Source organism: Phycodurus eques, chromosome 13, assembly GCF_024500275.1.
Source record: "Phycodurus eques isolate BA_2022a chromosome 13, UOR_Pequ_1.1, whole genome shotgun sequence".
Classification (NCBI taxonomy): domain Eukaryota; kingdom Metazoa; phylum Chordata; class Actinopteri; order Syngnathiformes; family Syngnathidae; genus Phycodurus; species Phycodurus eques.
The window spans coordinates 5330692-5352108 of record NC_084537.1 but is presented as its reverse complement, the minus strand read 5'-3'; the positions used below and the strand labels follow the sequence as shown (position 1 = coordinate 5352108).

The window sequence follows — 21417 nt, the reverse complement described above, 5'->3', positions numbered from 1 at the left end:
ATGGTGTAACAAGAACAGACAGATGTGTAAACCAGCTTTTATAAAATATATCCTGTACTTTATGATCAATTCCCATTCTCTGGCTCATCCTCAGTGACAAACTTCACGAAAATCTGTACACTGACTCCATGAACAAAGCATTGTTACAGATGTGTTATAATTTGTTGAGGCGCAGAGTGTTGAGACGGACTGGAACAATGGTGGCTCCCTCTGCATAGATAATCTCACGTAGAATCCCACTCCAGCACTTCTCCGTCTCATCGTATCTGTGGGAACGATTCATTAATTTCTTAATTTCCCTACGCTCTCCGTGTGGATGATCAATCCTTCAATCCTAAATGCGAAAATGGAGAGAACTCAATAAATTAACCACAGTGAGGCCATGGCACGGCAAATACTACCGATTATTTTGTCCAAGTCACAACGCATTGTGACATTAAAATTGTAAAATACAGGCAGAACTGCAAGAACTTCAGGTGTTCTGTAATATTAGTTTTCATAATAGTCAATGTGAGAACACTGTATACTTTGTATATAAGTGAAGGGAGACGAGCAAAGTCAGAATTTCGTAGCTCAGCGCTACCGTTGTGTTTACTGAGCATATGACAATAAACATCTGGAATCTTTCAGGCGGGGAAGAGTTAAGTCGACCACAGGTGTCCTTTCCCCACCTCCGCTTACCTTACCGCAAAGTTTTGTAGTTGTTACATGTATCACCTTTTATATGAAATCTCGGTCTTACTTTAGTTTTGGTCATTTTAATCAAATTGCCATCACTCATGAGGGAGTGCAACCATGTGGAGCGAGGCCTTCTTACCTCCAGATGTCAGTCATTTCTGTTGGGACAGGCTCCTCACTGGTTTCACTGGGCATCATGGCAAAGCCCCCCACGGCATACAGGAAGCCCCCCATGGACATTAGACTGAGGGAACTGCGCGCCTGTGGGAACTCGGTAAACTCAGACCAGCTAGACAACACACACACACACACACACAGAAAATGGTGTTATTGCTATATTACTGTATGACAGACAGCAGTAAACTTCTATTTTACGAGATGATCACTTGCTACTACTATTTCACGAGTCATTACATATATGCGGACAGACGCCCTATCTCATACTTACGAGGGACGGGTATTAATTTAAAAGCTGTTGTCTTACTTGTTGCTGGCTATGTCATAGACCTCCACAGAGCTGGTGAGACCTGTGTCTGTAACTCCTGTCACAACAAAGATCTGGTCCCGGTGGACTGCCAACACCAAACAGACAGCGGGCTGTCTTTAAGGGGGCCAAGTCCTTCCACTCAAACTTAGTGGGGTTGTAGACACAGACTCTCTTCAGGCACTTCCTGCATCAAAACATTAAAGACATGACTGGCCTTCCTCCACTTTTGACCCGACAGGACAAACAATCCAAATGTGAAATTAAACGTTACAATTCCATATTATAGCTCAAAATTACAAATAGGACTTACTTGCTTTCTGATTTCCCTCCGATAACATAGACCAGCCCTTTGCGCGACACAGTTCCATGGCCATACGCGACATATGGAAGAGGGTCCGATTCCCCCCATTTAAACGACCTGAAAAAGTAACAACACCACATAAGGTCCGTTAGATTCGACTTTCACAAAATTAGAGTTGTAACCCAAATGCTGTGAGCTATTTTATTCAGGGTTGTTTATTCATTGTTGCAGGGACACATGGCACTTTTGATTAGGAGAGAAAAGAGATGAAAAGAATAACAAATAAGCCTTTGTTTGTCCCACAAAGGGGAAACGTGGGTTTTTAACGCAGTGAGTGGATAGCAGTAGTAGTAGCACACAAGAAGAACAGGATCAAGAGTTTACTGTATATTACAAAATAACAACCCCCCCCCCCAATCAATGAATCTTCCACAATGCTTATCCACGTTTGGGTCAAGAGCTTATCCCAGCTGACTTTGAGTGAGGGGCAGGCTACACCCTGGGCTGGACGCCAGCCAATCGCAGAGCCAAAATAAGGTTATAGGCGTCATAGTCACAATGAAGTAGCTGCTGAACATGAGCAAGTAAAACCTACAAAAAAACACCTCCACAGAAACATACAATAGCATTTTTAACATCACTGTCTGTACTTACTGTCTGTCATAGATCATGACTGAGTCCAGAACGTGCTCCCCTTCCTTCAGTTCCTTACCTCCAACAACATAGATAGAATTCTCTAGTTCTGCCATTCCAAACAAGCAGCGAGGGTTGGGTTGTGAGGGCATTCCTAACCATTCTGAACTTACTGGGTCAAACTGGGAATGACATTAATGATGTGTAAGTGGGGAAATGAGATTCACTGGAAATATGCAGACATCTTTAAGATTTCATGTGATCAAGAAATGTTGCTGACTTCGCAGTTAACAACAAACGCTACCTGCAAGAAGTACGAGCTGAAGGGTTCGTCTTGGTTCTCCTCGTTGTAGAGAAGCCCGCCCACAACAAACACCTGGTTCTCTTTAGTTACCAGACTGCAGTGGTTCTTTGGAATTTCTCTCGAGTCTGACACCACAAAGCACTCATTTTCAACTGGTTCATAGGCCACAGTTCCCGTTTCACTGATCATGAGTAGCAAGTCCATCTCAAACATCCCAAAACGAGGGTTGTTGTTGAGTATTCCCGGCAGATAACCCTCCTCATCCTCCTCACGTCCTTCTCCCTCAGTTCTTTCCGACTTCGGCTTTGGGAGACGACCTTTGTGAGCGTCCTTAACCAGATCCAGCTCTTTCTTGATCTCCTGGTTAAACCGGATATATTGATGGCGTTCCACTTTTTCTTTAAAGTAATCCAAAGGGATTAATCTGAAGCGGATGCACTGCAACAATTCTGGCAGTTCCTGTACCCTTTTCTTCTCATTGTGTCTGACCCAGTCCATCAGCGATTCAAACACCAGTTCTTCCCGCTCCACATTAAGTGCATCTGAGTTGATGATGAGGACCAGCTCAGTCGTGGCGAGCTGCAGGAAGTCCTGGTCTCTGATTACAACCTGGTAGCGTTCGCAGATGAACTCCTGAGCAGTCAAGGCAAGCCTCGGACAATCCAGGAGCAGCCCCAGCCTGAAGATAGCCAAGCAGTTGCCTAGCACCAGCTTCTCTTGAAGGTAGGATACACAAACAGAGAAGATGGACGGAATCTGGTACATGTTAGCGACCATGAAGATGTCCTGGACGTTCTGTTCTGTCAAATTGATGTCAGAGGTGTAAAGGTAGCGCAAGATCATCCCCATTGTGCCAGGCTCAACATCTTTGAGGACCATGTCGCGTGTCTTGCTCTCCTCCAGGTCAGACAGGAACATGGCTTTGAAGAAGGGGCTACTGGCTGCTAAAACCAAGCGGTGGCAGGGGAACTCTTTGTCCTGGACTTTGAGGACACAGTCCACAAACTTGTCATTCTCCAAGAGGTCACACAGTCCATCTTGAAGCAGGCTTTGCTGGTACATCCGAGGCTGCTCTATCGGGTCTATAGTCAGAGCAGCCATTTTGTTCTGCTTCCTTATCCTGGTTTTGCAGGAAGGAGAAGAGAGGGTCTGCTCATTCCCTACAACGGAACCGGACTCTCAGCCCTCACCTCCCGGATCATTCTGATAAGCCTCCCACTGGTTGGCTGCAGCTGTCATTGGCTGTCACTCATCATGGGTATTTATAGATAGGACACTCTCAGAGCTGAGGAATCCATTTTGGTGGATCGAAAAGCGGTGGAGAGGGGTGGGGGACCCTACCCACCCATTCACCACGTGGATCCCCACAAACAGCTGAACGCTGAAGAGTGGTGAGAGCATGTTATATAGAGCTTAATAGCTCATCAGGCTGTTTTTTTTTTTATGCAATTCACACAGCCTACATGACCTTAAGGAAAAACAGTCATGTAGGGTGAGTACAGGAAGAATACTATCGCTACACTGAACCAGGTCTTGGAAGACAATTGGGACAAAATAACTGTTGGTTTCATTACCGCTATCATTTCTATGAGAAGTGGGACTAGTTATTGGAGATACTGTATGTGTGTCTCTTTACGGGATAATAATGAGGTGGCCTTGAGCAAGGTGCCAAAACCCCAAATTCTTTAGGATCGTAAACACATGAGCTATGTAATTGCATTGTAACCTTGACAGTTGAAATAAACAGATCTTTAATATATATATATATATATTTTTTTTTTTTTTATGTGAGAAAGGTCATGGTTATGTACACATTTCTGAACACCCCTTTGGAAATATTTCAACAACAGATCTTCTCATCAGATGCTCTGCATGTATTGAACTTGCGTGTATGAACTATTAAAATCTGTCCCAAGAAAAAGAAAAGATTTTTGTTACAGAACCCCTTTTTTTTTTTTTTTTTTTTTTAAAGTAACCTGAACAATAGTTGAACTACTATCCTCGACTTCTGATTTCAAAACTAGTTATCCATCAATTGATTGTTTATGTGTGATAATATGATGAGATGATGAAACATTTCTATGGTTGTACAGTCATACTGGCCTTTTGAGGGAAACCATAACTCCACAATGTTTTCTGTGACAAAAAAATGAGTTTGACACCTGTGCTCGAACCTAATTTCTATGTGGTGTTTCTTTGTGATGTTGATATATGATTGCTTATATGTCCCTTGTTGCATGGCAAATTTCTCCTAAGGGAGACAAACAAAGAGAAACATTGAACCTTGAAACACGCCGAGCTGCCCCATTACCCTAATATGGCTCCCTTGCTTGCAAGTGTGTGAAATTATTGCCTGTGTGATGCAAGCAACATGAAGATTAAACGGCAGAGTGTAAAATGAGTTCCCCTTCAGGGATCAAAAAGGAACAATGATGACGATTCTAAATCGTATTTTCAATTTGCAGCATTGACGTGGAAGCCCAAAATTGACATTTTTTGTCGGGGGGAGGAAAGACCTTTCAGGATGATGCAATGTGACTGCAGACTATACTGTCAATAATTTTAGAACATATGTTTTTTTTGTACAATCAATCAGATGTTGTATTATAAATAAAAGGGTGAATGACACAAAGTTTAGTTCTAATAGAAGTAGGTAATTTTATAGAACCCACATAAAGGGACTTAAATGTGACTGATCTATGTGCTGTTCAAATGTAAGTTTTGTTAAAAATGCATTCAAAATGCACCAAATACTAATTGTTGACAGATGTGTTATCTGTCACAGCAACAGCAATAACTGGAGAAGGAGGCAGAGGGCAACCAAGTTCAGAGTCACCAGAGGAGAAGAACAGATTTAATAAGCATTGGTTTGTCTGGCCTTTAAAGGTTCCGTTTAATGTTATTGTGTGAGTGTAACAATACTAAGCTAATTTGTCTAAACCAGGCCATCTTGTGGTGATAGAAGGCAACGGCTCACTCAGTGACATAACAACGTCAACAATTTAACAGATCGAATTCTAGCACTTTGAAGACGGTGCTCTCTGAGCAACACCTGCTTCCCGATTTAACTCGTTGTGCTCCAATAAACAGATCATTTCTGGATGGAACAAGACTTTATTTTCCTTTCGATTAAAGGTCCTGTAGAGAAAAGGCAATGTAAACGTGAGGGTAGCACAGCAGGCTTTGGGCACAGGTAGAAAAGGCAACAATGCCCTTCATTGAAAGGGAAGAGGTTTGCAGAAAAGTCACTCCTGCAATCACTTCCCGTTGTTATAACAGTGGCTGTCTTTTTCCAGTGGGGACAGGACACTTTCAACAAGATCCAACATTTTCTTGGTCGATATTACTAAGCATTATGGCCTGTATCGTGCCTTGAGTCTTTGGAACAAATATAAATAAATACAATTAGCTGCATGCATTGTGGAGGACTCCACAGCACCGTTTATGTTTATTCTTGCTTCATTGCACTCCATTAGTGGCAACACGGTTTCACGTTTAGCCCTTAAAACATTGTGTCGGTTAAAGTGTAAGACATTTTCCGATGAAATACAAATCCTCAGATATTATCGTCACAGTTATAACTAAACAGATTCTTGAATTTGAGGGAAATAAAGAATAACTGGAAACAAGTACAAAGACTCAGTGGTTGTTCCATTAAATACTGTGCGCTCATTCATTATTACCTCATTCAAACTATAATTAACATACTTACACTTTGCAATGTTTGGGTCTTTGTGCCAAAGATGGCGATAATTATCACCTGGAAGTGCACTTGAGGAAACATCTGACAAACGATAGCAAAAACACTGAATTGTGACCAATGTACTCTAAGTCACAACCTGGCTGTTACAGTCTGGTTCTGTTTTGAAGGCTGCAGACGTATCAAATATTAGGGAGCATTGACTTGGACGTCTGTTTATTCTGCCTTTTCTTTGCCACCATCTAGTGGTTTAACTGGCTGCACATCCTCCTGCAGTGCTTGCTGTCTTTCATGCTCTTTGACAAGCTGTACTCCACAGTAGGTCACCAATAACACAGAGAGTGTGGAGAGGGGAAAACCTGAAAAGAAAAAAGCCAATGTTACAGAATAGTGTGTCAATCATTTACACACACGCGCCACATACATGCAGCCTCGTGGGGAGACACTGCAGCTCCTCGCCAAGGAGACTGCAGTATTAAAGTTTCTTGGCCGGATTATTATTATTTAATCGGTTAGCGACACAAGTCAAAAAGAAAGACTTGGACAGCTCTCAAGACAAATCTAGGGTAAACACATACTGTATACCGGCGGTGTCCTACACGCGGACGGCTGCATGGCTGGGCTTCGAAAACACACCACCAATGTTACCGTTCTCACCGGGTCGTCACATAAATTGATCTTTTGTATTTTTAATTGATTGGACATTCCCAAAAAACACAACATCAAACCGGTAATATTTTGTGTTTGGCAATACTCCATCATGAATCGACCATGCTAGCAATGTAGCTGAGTCTGAGTGCCTTTGCCAGCTCTGGAAATAGGACAGTAAAGGGATTGGGCAGGGTTTCCCTACCTTTGAAAATCAGCCTTCTTCCAACCAGTTTGGCAAATTCCAAACTGTTCAGGGAAAGAACATTGTAGAGGATGATGGCCCAGAAATTGGCAGCGTTGAACAAACCTCGGATCCTGCGTGACATGGCTTCACCCATAAAACCCTACATGAACGAGTATAGTAAGTGGCATTTAGTTCACACTTCATGAGTACACCCAGCGACGTTGTAAGTGGGGTAAGGGTTGACCATTGTAAGGGCCCATGACTGACAGGAGGGACCCAAATCCCGGGAAGCGACCCAAATGTCATGCAGTATATATTGGTTGTGGGTTTGAATGGTTTGTGGGATTATGTTTCTCACCTCTATGGTAGAAAATGGCGGAAAAGAGAAGAACTTGCCCACCCAAAGCTCAAAGTTGAGGCCAAAGCAGTTAAAAAAGGACCAGATATAAACCAGTTCACGTGGGCCAAGCCATAGGGTGGTGATAGCAAAGGTGCTCGTGGTGGCCAGGAGCTCCTTGAAGACTTTATCGTGATCTCCACCAATGTAGTCATAAACATACCTGAGAAATATCCGATTATGAAGTAATTCGATGATGGGATTAAACATGAATCTGTGTTAGTCAGAGGGCTTTTAGTGAAATACTTACTTGCATAGCCAGTCATTGATGCCTCTGTCAAAGTGCCTAAAAAGTAAAATACATTTAACAACAGTCCTCTTCCAATTCTGGATCCAACATGAAATACCCACGTCTCAGCGAAGACATATAGCATTGTGATACACTTTGGAGGCTGAGGAGGGTCTAGGTGGTCCAGTCTTGCCACTGTGTTAATCACTCCAAACATCACGGCTGATTTTAACCAGTCATACACCAGGTTGGAGTAAGACAGTCCAGCTGCAAAGGTAAACAAGTGAATTTCCTCGACAATCCTATTTCCATTTCATGTAAAATAAAGAAAGGAAAGAATAACAATGAACAGTAAAGCAAATTGATGGACTCGGTAGTTCCAGTAAATATCAACAGTAGAAGTGGGTAGTTGCTATTCTTATTCTAATAATTGATCAATTAAAGAGCAGAAACACAATAACCTCTGCCAAAGAAGTACTAAAACCCTTGTGGTCACCAGTCAATCTGAGCACACACACACAACCATTCCCACTCACAGTACACCTACAATCACTGAATGCTCCCATGCTGGTTGTGCATCAGCAATGCATCCCATCCATCCATCGGTAGTCTCTACCACTAATCCTGCACACTTACGGGCATCAGGCGAAAGGCAGACTACACCCTGCGTTGGTCGGCACAGCACACATATTGAGACACACAAGCGTTCAGAGTCACATTCGCAACGTCACTGAGCCCTGAACCCATACAGCCTGCGCAGAAGTCAGGTGAATGTCTCAATACACGTTTTATTTTATTTGATTTGTTCCTAAAATCTGTCAGATGAAAAATATACCATTATTATTTGCTAAGGACTTCAATGCAAGGTGATGGCTCAACCGCTGTATACCAACAAACAAGAAAGTATGTTTAAAATCACATAAAGAGCCCACTCACCGAGACACCAGTCAGAAAGTTTGGTTACCAGCTTCATGTCACTGGGGATTGTCAAGATGTAGAGATAGTGGAAGAAGACATCCACCATCAGAATTATTGCCAGGTGCAACACAGCCTTGGTAGTGATGTTCCACATCTCCCTCTCCTTGCGGGTTAGCTTGGTGCTGTTTGCCTGTGGTATCAGACAAATGCTGTTATGAACCACCAATCAATGTTCAGTGGAAGAAAGGCCAGATGAGGTCCCATTCACTTAGATGTAGACATATTGAATATGAAATACTAGAAGGCAGACCACGAAGAGCAATTTCAGTATACAGTACCGGTACAAAAACACTTTGACATCCACAGAAAGTGTAAGATTTTGTCAAATGTCAGGGGTTTTGGGGACACTTTACTGCAAAATGGTACTCTCATGCAGCAGACGTATTTGGACAATGGCAGATTTTATATTATTTTGTCTTTATACAGTTGTGGTCAGATATTTACATACACACATCATGAACAAGTGTCATAATTATTTTGGGCTTTTAATGATTTATTTGACCTCACAGTTCTGAGGACAAATCAGGCTTCACCTGTGCGGAGTTTGGATGTTCTCCCCGTGCCTGCGTGGGTTTTCTCCGGTTACTCCGGTTTCCTCCCACATCCCAAAAACATGCGGGGTAAGTTAATTGAAGACTCTATTGAAGGCAGATGTGCTAACCAGTCGGCCAACGTGCCGCCTAACAATCGGTACAATGGTTGAAAAATTAACTTTGACTCCTCAAAACATACTTCTGGCCAAATAGCTCAAACTTTGTCTTGTCGGACGATAAAACTTTTGTTCGGAAGCATTTTGCTTGGACAGCTGCAAATTTCAGTCAAGCGTGAAGGTATCGATTTTGAAGCACCCAATCAGTCCGATTTTTTGTTTTTAACTGCTCTTGTTTAAAAGTAGCTCAGAAAGAAAAAAAACACTTTCCCAAATCTTGTATGTAATCCTCCTTCATTGTTGACGTAGTTTCTTGGTCTTTTCCATTGTTCTGAGAATTCTTTAATCCGATGATTGCTGCCAAAAGTGCTGCCCAACAAATCCTTTTGATGTTAGCAAAGAAAAAACTACCAGCTGTAGTATTACCATCTTTTTTAATTCTTGGATGAAAATAATTTCATGTCCATGATTCCCAGATGTCTGAAGCTGATTTCAACCGCCATTTTTTTCTTCCTTGTTGCTGCTTGTTTGTGAGCAGTGGCGTGCAAAGGGTGGTGGGCATGCTAACGGGTTTGGGGGGCATCAGCAGCTGTCCCCCAATACAATTTCCCCGGCACGCACCACCCTCAACCCCACGTTGTCTGCAAACCGTTTATACACTTCATGTATGGTGAAGGAAGTGCTGCACATGGACAAATCCTTCAAAAACAGAGTTTTGTTGCTGCTATTTGATAATGACCCTCATCATACTACCAAAGCTACTCAAGATTTTTGAAGGCAAAGCAATGGAATATTCTTCAAAATCATTGTCACTGTCATTGTTCAACTACTTCTCGACACAACTGTAACTCCTACCCTAAAACATAAAAACCTGAACGTTAACCTGTTTTGTGAACATATTCACTCAACTCGACAAAACATTACCTGGGTGTGATACTTGTCAAAAGTCATGACAGGTCCGAAGAAGAAGAAGGGGAGGTAGAAGTTGTATTTCAGCAGGTCACAGAAAGTGTAGTTGCCATCTTTCTTCTCACAGTTCTCCAAAGCGAAGCTCATACAGCGCATGATGGTGAAGCCGCAACCTCCGTAAAAGAGGATGTCTTGCAGGTCAAATGAGCCAGTCACCAATGTTTCCTGCAGGTGTCAGGAGTAATTATATGATGGATTTGTGTACTGTAAGGTCATTAAAAACATTGTTCAATAGGTTAAGTACTGAAGGAAGGGATAATACTCACCAGTGACGCCAGTAACGAATTACTTGCGTAATGCCAAAATGGCCGCCATTTTGAGTAAAGAGCAATGTAACGCGTTACTGCCTTCAGAAAAGTAGTCAGACTACAGTTCTGCCAAATCAAAGCTATATACTACAGTCAACAACGACTCATATTCAGCAACCACAGGTTGCTGATGGCTTAAAGAAGCAGTCATCATGACTTCTAGTAACCTGCTTGATTAAAATACCTATTTGTTCCGTAAACATAGAGGGAAAATGAGTGGGATGTCATCGTTTACTATACAGTCCACAGTAAAGTTGCAAAAAATTCAAAGTGCAAGAAAAATGCACAGCGTTAGTGTTGCTACAATATTTGTGTTATTTTCCTTAAAGAAAAGTGTGATTAATTGTTGTTGCTTGTTTAATTACACATTTAAGAACATAGTCATGCTGGCATGTGTGTTTGTGTGTGTGCCTGCGCGTGCGTGTGTGTGGAAGGAATCAGGTAAAGCAATGAGCTATGAACAAACTGACGAACAACAAAATGAGTACAGTTGGCCGTAATCCCGCTTTTAAAACAACAAAATGAACTTGTGCGGTAGCCACTATTCTGTCTTTTGCCTCTCAGGTGACCCAACGACCACTTTACAAGTGAATGGAATATCAATGAGGGGATTTTGAGCCAAAGACACCAGTGGACTGACAATGACCCCTCGGCCAGGCGGCTCGACGGCTCTCCCCCTTTTTTGCATTCCAAAAGAATGATTCCATACGTGGCATGCCTCTAAATTGGAACATAAATAGTTGAGTCTTCCACACAAACACTGGCTTGTGCGTCCTTACTAAATGCCTTGTTGCATGAACTGATGAAGCCTGCTCGGATGAAACGCGAAACCTCTTCTAAGACAAACAGAACAGTCCAGTTGTGATGGATTGAATGCCCTGAGAATGAAATAACCTGGATGAATGACAATATTCGCAGGCCTGATAGAACACCCTTGGGATGAATAAGAGCGGATACTGAGAGCCAGGACTTCTTGTCCAACATTAGTGTGTGACCTCACAAATGTGCTTCGACATGAATGGTCAACAATTCCCATAAACACACTCCTAAACCTTGGGGACAACATTCCCAGAAGAGTTGAAGCTGTTATAGCTGCAAGGGGTGGACCGATGTCATATTGAACCCTCTGGATGAGGAATGGGATGTCACTTAATTTCTTAATGCTCTTTTTGTACTGTGGCTAAGTAATATTACTGCCACTCGGCAGCTACTGAAAGTCACTAAATGTTACTTGAAATCTAAATTAGCTCCTTCAAGTCATCAGTAAAGTAACAAAGACAATGATACTTAAAATTTCAAATAATCAATAAAGTAACAAAGTTACCAGTACTTTGTCAAGTTAACTGTGGCAACATTGATACTCACCTGCCAGGAGTTATAGGGCTCCAGCTTGATTGAGGCTAGTGTGGCCAGGCCTGCAGCAAAGCACATCCATTTCATCTTGATCATGGCGACGCTGTACAGTATGACGCAATGAGAGAGAACTAAAGCCATGAAGGTCCAGCCCATCGTGACCAGGACCGCCAAACCACCGTACACACAGAAGATGCATGATCTGTGCTGTGGGGAAAGAGGAGTCACTATTACATTGATGCAATGACTTGATCTTTGTATTTTTATGACTTATCGTAGTTTAACAAATGAAGAGTGCTGTTAGTGCCAGAAGAAAAATGTCGTCTACCACAATGGACAAGTGTTTAGATAGTGAGTAAAGCACGGCTAAGTGAGTCAAATGAAACAACACAAGTGCAAAGATGACAAACATTCACAAGTTTATAAAGGTTACCTTACATCCATCAACACCAATCTTCATTGTCAGCATGAAACAAGACAGAAAACATGTTTAAAACACTATGTTTTAAATATGACGGATTTCAATGAATTGCAATGATTTTATACTGTACAACTAAAATGAAACTCAACTCAGTGACATTCAGCCCATTCTCATGCCTCTAGTCAATACATATTTGAGTATGCATATACAAACCCCAATTCCAATGAAGTTGGGATGTTGTGCAAAACGTAAATAAAAACAGAATACAATGATTTGCAAATCATTTTCAACCTATATTCAATTGAATGCATACAAAGATAAGATATTTAATGTTCCAACTAATAAACGTTATTGTTTGTTGCAAATATTCTCTCATTTTGAATTTGATGCCTGCAACACATTCCAAAAAAGCTGGTGCAGGGGTAACAAAAGAAAAAAAACACCTGTTTGGAACATTCCACAGGTGAATAGGTTCATTGAAAACAGGTGAGTGTCATGATTGAGTATAAAAGGAGCATTCCCGAAAGGCTCAGTTGTTCACAAGCAAGGATAGGGCGAGGTTCACCACTTTGTGAACATCTCCGTGAGCAAATAGTCCAGCAGTTTAAGAACAACGTTTCTCAACGTGCAATTGCAAGGAATTCAGGGATTTCATCATCAACGGTCCAAAATATCACCAACAGATTTAGGAAATCTAAATAAACCTCTGCATGTAAGCAGCTAGGCCGAAAACCAACATTCAAAGCCTTTGACTTTCGATCCCTCACGCGGCACTGCAATAAAAAACAGCATCATTACGTGCAGAATATTGCTACCATGTCATGTGACATGCTACATGTCAAAGACAAAACCATTGTCAGTTAACACAGTTCGTCGCTACAGCTACAAATGCAAGTTAAAACTCTACAATGGAAAGTGAAAGTCATATATCAACAACACCCAGAAACGCCACCAGCCGGCTTCTCTGGGTCCAAGCTCCTCTGATATGGACTGATGCAAAGTGGTCTGTGGTCTGATGAGTCCACATTTCAAGTTGCTCTTCCTCTGGGCCAAAGAAGAAAAGGACCATCTGGATTGTTATAAGCACAAAGTTCAAAAGCTAGCATCTGTGATGGTATGGGGGTGTGTTAGTGCCCATGGCATGGGTAACTTGCACATACTGTATGTGAAGGCACCATTAATGCTGAAAGGTACATACAGGTTTTATAGCAACATATGCTGCCATCCAAGCAACGTCTTTTTCAGAATGTTTCCAACATTCTGCATGTTTTCCAACAGTGTGCCTTCGTAGTAAAAGAGGGCCAGTACTAGACTGGCCTGCCAGGAGTCCAGACTCCAGACCTGTCTCCCATTGATAAATGTGTGGCACACTATGAAGCGCAAAATACGACAATGGAGACCTCGGATTGCTGAGCAACTGAAGTTGTACATCAAGCAGGAATGGGAAAGAATTCCACCTACAAAGCTTCAACAATTAGTGTTTCTTGCAATATACGTTTTTGGTAATTTTATTTAGCTGTCCTTCAATTTTCTGTACTTTATTTTTAAATGTCTTTTTGCTCTTTGTTTTGAAATGCTTTTAATCATGTGAATTACATTGAGTTACCTTGTGTATGAAATACAATCTATAAATCAATTTGCCTTTCCTTACCTTGCCCAGTTTCCTCAATTCCCAAATGCTTGAGTGGTGTTAAAAGGAAAAGTGATGACTACACAATGAATACAATGGTAAACATGCCCCTTTGTCCCACCTTTTTTGAATGTGTTGCAGGCATCAAATTCAAAATGAATGAATATTTATAAAAACAAAAACAATAAAGTTTAAACAAAAACAATAAAGTTGATCAGTTTGGACATTAAATATCTTTTGTTTTTAGTGTATTCAATTTAATTGGTTGAAAAGGATTTGCAAAACATTGTATTCTGTTTTTATTTATTTTTTACACAACATCCCATCTTCATTGGATCTGAGGTTTGTATTTCAACTGGAATCAAGTAAATGAAACAAAATCTAATTATTTGCAATGCCCAATGCCTCCTGTCAGTCATCAATTATCAGTAAATTGAATGGTAATTATCCATCCATCCATTTTTTGTACCGCTTATCATCACTCGGGTCGCGGGCGTGCTGGAGCCCATCCCAGCTGTCTTTGGGCGAGAGGCGGGGTACACCCTGAACTGGTCGCCAGCCAATCGCAGGGCACATATAAACAAAAAAATCATTTGCACTCACATTCACACCTACGGGCAATTTAGAGTCTTCAATCAACCTACCACGCATGTTTTTGGGATGTGGGAGGAAACCAGAGTACCCGGAGAAAACCCACACAGGCACAGGGAGAACATGCAAACTCCACACAGGGGGGGCCGGGATTTGAACCCCGGTCCTCAGAACTGTGAGGCAGATGCGCTAACAAGTCAAAGTCATCCACCGTGCCGCTGAATGCCAATTATTCTGTTTGAAATACATTACAATACAACAGAATGGTGGGCTTGAATCTATCTAGAAACATATACAGTACAACATGCACAAATATTCAATACATATATAAATATATAGTGTTCACAAAGAGGCAACTATACCTGCATGCAGTGCCATGCCATGGCAATCCTCATTGTCTCTCGCTATGAAACACACATACAGTACACACGTGCATGCACCTTTTGGGCCAGCAAGGTGAAGATCTTGGCAAAAATCACATGACCGGTGAGAGCAAAAAGAATATGATTGCGGAATGTTGAGAACCACATCACCCATTCAAAGTCTGCAACATCCTGTGGAATAGATCATGATTGATTTAAAAAAACACACACACACACACACACACACAATCCAAGGAGCTCTATATAACTTACCATTTTCCTGCCAAAGTAATACCATCCCGGTTTTACACTTTCTTTGAATGCCTTTCTGCTGACATTCTCTGAATACAGAACACAATTTTGCAGAATAACTACAGAGCAATATGCTGGATGGAAATGCTCAAACCATTTGGCGTGAATAGTTTTTTTTTTTTGTCTTTTGAAATTGTAATACGATCACATACCAAACCAATGTGTGATGTTGTTTTGAATTGAATTGGTTAGATATAAAGTAGCTATACAGAGCATTGGCTAACAAGCAATAGACAGATCTGAAAGATCAGCAAAGAGAATTATTTCATTTATTATGCAATTGGGGGATTATTCAGTGACTTTGCTCTCGCACTTCAATCAATGTCACAAAATTAGATATTACATAATAGACTCATGGTGATGTTCCAGGTTCTTTACGCAAATGTTATACTGTATGGTGGAACCTTCCGTAAGTACTGTATCCTTATTAAAAACTGCAATGAATACAATCTGAATCTTGGTGTTGATTTTGGTTTATCATAAAAATACACAATTGGATAACCATGCAGCTTCCCGGCAGGTCCAACAGCTTTGCCCGATTAAACTAATGGCTGTGAAAAGAGGTATCAACGAGGGAAAGCCTCTAACTTGTGGGCACAAAGCCACACTTTTACTTCCAGGATACAGAGTTAGTGTCGCATGAAACCCTCAGCTGTTTAACCAGCCTTATATGAGCATTTCAAGACACAAAATAGAAAAGCTGAAAGGATAGGATAATAATAATGTCTAACACTGCAGCAGAAAAGGTCACTGCACTGACCGTACCATTCACCGCATCACACTCAGGCCATTCAAGTCTGAGTAATGACTTTAACTATTATGCAGAAACAGCTGGCATTGTTTCAGGCTTAACTGTGTGAAAATTGTCAGCTGAGTGTAACCGTGAAATTTAATCTGACAGAATTTCATCAAGAGAGTAATTGGGTTATCCTTTAATTGTCCTCATATTAATAGAAAGGTGTACGATCTTAGGAGGGGTGGTGCTTAAGTCTTCCAACAGTTACTGGATGTGTAGAACAGTGGACAATAAATGGTGTATTTTGCAATGATACAGTACGCCCGGCCACTCACCGCTTGAAGCCTCAACTATCCAACTGGCAGCCCATGCCAAGGCCCCAGAGAGTACAGCAGTGTAGAGATACAGCTCATATCTGGGGAGGCCAGCCTTGATCCCCATGTTGGATCTGCACAAAGGAGGCCTCAGTTAAGCAAAACATCTACCACACAGCATTATGAAGGGTGAATTATGAATGGGAAAACACAGCTGGGGAAATAAAAGGGGATGTTTTGTGATGTTGATTCATGTATCGCTGTAGCCACTGACAAATGACATCACTAACTGAAGTGGCGAGTTGTATGCTATATAAATCAATAGTTTCCAGTAACATTTGATCAATACAAGGTAGTAAAAAGAACATTTCAGGCTACTAGGGCATCAATGTCATTCACAAACACATGATGATGTTTAAAGGGGTCCAGTTGTTGTTGTCACATCCAGACTTTTCGCAAGTTGACATTGTACTGCTAAGCCTTTAGGAGATGACAGGACAGTGACTTAAATAGGATTGCAGGGCTCTGGCTCCTTGGAATCAGCATGGTCAGCTTTGCAACCTTACCTCTCGCTCCTATTATAGCCCGAGCAGTTGGTGCGCAGCTGCAGTGCTATGTGATCTGAGCTGGCGCTTCTCTTCAATCCACTTAGTAATGACAGGAATGACCAAGAGTGGTGCATCCGTTTGCTGGTTTTATTTGTGCATTATTCTCGATCTATTATTATACTTTGTTAAATAAGAGTTGGAAAGAAAAGGATCCTGTGCTGCACAATGCCAAGTAAACATGGTTAAGCAGCAGGAGTGGTGCAAAGTGTCCTGCATACAAACTGAGAGTAAAATGTTTTACTGCACATACATAGGGTTGGACTTCATTATTACTGTACAAAACTTCACTAACCTTGCGTCCGCTCCACACAGCCGATAGAGACCGTCTCCTCGGAATTGAGAAGAAATCAAAGAAAAGGTGGTGGTGGCAGTAGGAGGCTAGATCATCCGCCTTGTGGGGGCTTGCTGCTTGCTGCCTGCATTTGCCAGCCTTGGCCACTCAGGATGTTGCAGAACTCAACGAATGGAGGAGGTAGAGGAGGGAGGAGGTGGGGTGGGATGGGGTGGGGGGGTTATATTTATCCTCCACTGCTGCACCACAGTAAGGGGTGGTCCACAGTGTTGGCTCACCGGAGAGCAACCAAACACTCAGGGACATTCACTGGGGTTAAAACGAGGGGGATAGCAGGTGCATCAGTCAGTAGCATCCACTCAAAGATGCATCACTTAGCTGATTATTTATATTGGCTTGGCGAGTGGAAATACACATACTGTATAACATACACTCACTGTAACAGTTCTTTTAATGCTATATTATACCAAATGGGATTTTGTTTAAATTCACCGACGCGCGCATTAACAATGAATGTAACTTCAAAGATACACACATTTTCAAATATAGAAACAAAAATATATAAGAATACTTATAATGGAATCATTGTTAATTTATACGTTCCCTTAAATACAATTAACATGGACTGTATACATATATATTGTCACATTGTTTTATGTATTTTATGTTTTATTCTATGCACGCCTTATTATTGTTGTTGTTGAACAACCTTCTGTGTGCTGTACTGATGAAACACCTGAATTCCCCCTCTGAGTATCATTAAAGGATGAGCTGATCTGATTTTGCACACAAAATAAAATGCGGTATGATACAATTTTCAATTCCATCTCTAATGCAGTGCAAAGCTGTCGTATACAATTAGAGTGTTATGCAGAATGAGCAACGACTTACAATAAGTCAATGACTGTGGTTATCATGTCACAAATAAATTTTTACAAGTTTAGGAACTGCAGCTCGAGAAGGCGGCGTGAGTTTCCAGCGACGTGGTTCAGCCCTCGCAGAATCCACGACAGAAGCAAAGCGTCCCGTCCCCCCCGCCCCGCCCACTCGGAGTCCGTGCGGCCCGGCTTTAGATGCAACTCCAAATACATAACAAAAAAAAAAGAAAAGAAAAAGAAGCCTCCATGTTGCACGGGGAATGTAGTGCTAGCACGGACTGCTCCAACTCGCTAATTTTACAGCGTCTTGCTTTCTTTTTGGGACAAAAATAACTCCTCAACAGCCTGTTTTCGACGCCGCAGCAGCCACGGACGCTTGCACATCATTATTTTTTTTGGGGGGGGGGGGGCGGGGGCGATGATCGGAGCTTCACGGCTAACCCGCTAACCACAAGGCTAGTTGTTAACTTCTGCTCGGGGTATCCAACGTCGTTTTGTTTGACTTTTAAGCGGCTCGCTGTCGAGGTTATCCGCGAAAAGAATGTTATTTTGCACAGAGTTATAGATGACAGTCCTTAAGCGGCTTTTATTGACTACCGAGCTAGCTGGCTGGCTACCCCCGCTGCCACAACGCTTCGCCCGGGACGCTTGTGTGTCTTTTGTGGGCTACCTGATCTCCCTCGGCTTAAACAGCTAGCTAACGTTAGCTAGCTCCCCCGAGCAAGCGGGCTAATATTGCGGGAGTCTCGAAGCGGAATAACAATGGACCACATGTCCATAATAACCCAAGTTGCCAACCCCAAGGAGGAGGAAATAATATCTTTCAACCAGGAAAAAGGTAAGAAAAAATGGGTGAACGAATGGACGTAACAGTAGCTAGCTTCGTAGCTAGCTTCGCTAACTACTTCTAAGCTGGTGGTGTTGGCGCAGCTACTTGCGCCCAACTGTACGTGAACGTCATATCGTTAAGTTGAAAGTACAAGTAGTATTTGGACACAAACTCTTTCAGCAACAGGTTTCTAAAGTGTTTCGGAACCAGTCACCGCATAGTCGCCATGAAGGATACGCGAGTGTTGGGGCTCATCGTTGGTCAAATTTGACCCCTTTAACTCGAGTTAAAAGGTCCACTCTGCTGTTCAGAAGAAACAAACAAACAAACAAACAAACACTTCCCATTATGACATGCAAGAATATATGAGAATCAATGGGAAAGGTTTGGGGAGGTTATTTTGTTGTCTGGTTGAAGGATATTATTTCCTCCTCCTAAATCTAAAGTTATGCTAGTATGCTCTCAAATTATTTAGAAATGAAGTTGTTGGCTTTGATTGTTAATTGTCTTTGGCTTTAGCAGTATGCTGTTTTCTAAATTGTAGCAGTGATTGTTTTTTTTTTTCTGAATAGAGACGCACATTTGACTTTATGGGGGAAATTAACAATCAATTGAAAAAATATTTTGAATGAAATGAGAATGAGAATCTCTGAATGTTCAGATTTTCTGTGTGGATGCCACTGTTGTATTAAATGCTATAATGCTGCCTGGAGAAGTTGTCTAGGTGGACTTTGTTGTGGTTTATTTAGGGCTGCAGCTATCAAATATTTTAGTACTCGAGTATCCTACTAAAAATGTTATCGAATAATCGAGTCTTCGGATTAATTAGATTTTTGCTTGTTTAAAGACCAACTATGAATACACAAGAAAAAATAAGCCATTTCACTTAAACGCGAATAACCATTTTTTTAATTTTTTTTTTAGATAATTGACTGTTTTACTTCCTAAATTCATATTGAGCAACAAACTGTGTTTTTATGTCAGGAAATATTTTCAGTGAGCCAAGAACACAAATACATTACAGTTTAAACTTAAAATTTGCTATTCTTAGCATTTCTTGTAAGTATAAAAAAAACACAAGGCGTTCATTAAGAAAAAGGCATAAGGAACCTGTTGTACAACTTCCCTTGAGCAGCTAGCATTTTAGGATGTGATTATAATACAGAAGGTTTGTGGCTGTGTGTTTATTATCTAAGATCAGACTAAACTAAAATAGTGAAAATAAAGACACCACAATAGGAAACACAAATATTACCTTCATTATATTTTTCACAAACTTTGCCGCTTGCAAATCAATCAATAGCACCTCTGCTAGTTGCAGCCAAGTAATGCACTCCATTTTGCCTCCATAGATTCAAGATGTGGTGAAGCGACAATCAATTCCACACAATCAACTGAATTGTTAATGATGGATTAATCAATCTTTTTGAAGGGAAGGAAAGTGAAAAATCCCCCCCCAACCCCCCCAAAAAAAAGTCAAACCGTGCACGTTCTGTCAAAGATTGTACATAAGATTGCTGAGGTTTATGATATGTTTACTGTGCACTCAGTCACTGATTTGTCTTTGCTCATCTACTCCAAATCACCTGACTTGTAGCCCATCCCAGCAGCTGTTCCAGAGGAATTTACCAGGTAGACCTCCTTCAATTGAACAGGCTCCAAGTTGTCTGGACAAAAACTGAGCACCTCTCCTGGGGGGGAGGGAAAAAAAAACGGAGCTCCTCTACTGAATGTTATATGACATGTGGCTACATTAGTTGCCCAACAGCAGCCTAACTATAGATCCCTGCCTTGTTGGCTCGTGCAACACTGACCTCAGGGCCAAGCTTAGCTACTTAAAAAGATGACCATTATCTTTGAAATGTTTCATTTGGGCTTACAATTAGGGAAAATGGTCTTGATTGAAGTATGGGCTCACTGGGGTATTGTGGATTTTCTTTTGTCTTTGTTAAAATCTTGAATGTGAGAATGAAATAGCAGGAGGGTCAGCTATTTAAAGTTGTGACTCAACTCTTCTAGTGGTTCAAGCCTTCACGTGTGTATGACATGGAGTAGTGGCACTTACATCATGCCTCCAATCTCATGATATTATACACACACCTCCTACGGAGTTAACAGGATTGTATAAGGATTGTGAAAATAGTTTAGGGTTTATTGGTGTTTTATTTTAGTTATTTATTTTTTTGTCATCATAGATGTTTGTAAAATATGTTGGAATCTCTGAGGTTTAACTCATTCTGTTGGAGTCCATTAGTTCCAATTTTGTTGGGATTTAAAAACCATTCAGTCTCATAACGAAATAATGGAAATGGAAGTAATCTGTTCCAAGGTCGAATTGTCACCATTAAAACTTAACTTGCATTTTAATATCCTTAACTGTCATACAAGTGTAAAGGTTAGTTTAAGTCGAAATAGAAGTTCATATCTATAATAGGACGTAAACAGTAAAAGTAAAGCACTTAATTTTAACTTTTATGCCAAAGGTCTAATGTTGCAGATGCACTTCTTCCATCTCAATTTTTGGCATTTGTAATTATCTCGCTGGTGTAACAAGAAGTTGACCATTGCAAAAATGACGCAGACGTAGGTCTGACTTACAGTCCCCTCCAAAAGTATTGGAACA

The 21417-nt window shown here is 41.3% G+C and overlaps 3 protein-coding genes across 12 annotated transcripts in view; 1 reads left to right on the top strand and 2 right to left on the bottom strand.

Moving 5' to 3' along the window:
- Positions 1-133: 133 nt before the first annotated feature.
- LOC133411581 (kelch-like protein 40a) lies at positions 134-3564 on the bottom strand. The gene is given in 7 exon segments (XM_061694119.1): positions 134-266; positions 818-967; positions 1163-1254; positions 1256-1349; positions 1476-1583; positions 2121-2281; positions 2404-3564. Coding segments are annotated over 7 exon segments (1818 nt in total). The 5' UTR covers positions 3505-3564; the 3' UTR covers positions 134-154.
- A 1949-nt stretch (positions 3565-5513) lies between these two features.
- On the bottom strand, positions 5514-17216 carry hhatla (hedgehog acyltransferase like, a). 3 transcript variants are annotated; one of them, XM_061694303.1, is made up of 13 exons: positions 17088-17216; positions 16209-16321; positions 15099-15166; positions 14904-15017; positions 12255-12275; positions 11834-12028; positions 10116-10325; positions 8501-8672; positions 7687-7831; positions 7586-7621; positions 7297-7498; positions 6957-7098; positions 5514-6462 (listed from the first exon to the last, which is right to left on the bottom strand). In XM_061694303.1, the coding sequence occupies exons 2-13, from the start codon at positions 16312-16314 to the stop codon at positions 6320-6322; spliced, it is 1554 nt and encodes a 517-aa protein (XP_061550287.1). In that variant the 5' UTR covers positions 16315-16321; positions 17088-17216; the 3' UTR covers positions 5514-6319. The 3 variants fall into 3 exon arrangements, with proteins under 3 accessions (XP_061550287.1, XP_061550288.1, XP_061550289.1); XM_061694304.1 differs by lacking the exons at positions 15099-15166; positions 16209-16321; positions 17088-17216 and having other exon boundaries at positions 14826-14936; XM_061694305.1 differs by lacking the exons at positions 14904-15017; positions 15099-15166; positions 16209-16321; positions 17088-17216 and adding an exon at positions 14826-14869 and having other exon boundaries at positions 12260-12275.
- A 933-nt stretch (positions 17217-18149) lies between these two features.
- The window catches only part of LOC133411215 (CTD small phosphatase-like protein), a 16504-nt gene continuing 13236 nt past the window's right edge, over positions 18150-21417 (top strand). For 4 of the 8 annotated variants that reach the window (XM_061693274.1, XM_061693270.1, XM_061693271.1 and 1 more), the window contains exons 1-2: positions 18740-18803; positions 20147-20426. In XM_061693274.1, coding sequence (XP_061549258.1) covers positions 20321-20426 — 106 coding nt within the window. In that variant the 5' untranslated portion in view covers positions 18740-18803; positions 20147-20320. Of the gene's footprint in view, positions 18804-20146; positions 20427-21417 lie in introns of all 8 variants that reach the window. The other 4 variants (XM_061693276.1, XM_061693272.1, XM_061693273.1 and 1 more) reach the window with 1 other exon arrangement.

What these genes read in the sequence shown, in the direction of transcription:
- hhatla (XM_061694303.1), bottom strand. Translation starts at nt 16,314, where the DNA reads ATGGGGATCAAGGCTGGCCTCCCCAGATATGAGCTGTATCTCTACACT. An exon ending in TTGGTGTTGATGGATGTAAG is followed by an intron (nt 12,029 to 12,254) that starts GTAACCTTTATA and finishes CTTTCCCCACAG; the next exon opens with CACAGATCATGCATCTTCTG. An exon ending in ACTTTCTGACTGGTGTCTCG is followed by an intron (nt 7,832 to 8,500) that starts GTGAGTGGGCTC and finishes TTACCTTTGCAG; the next exon opens with CTGGACTGTCTTACTCCAAC.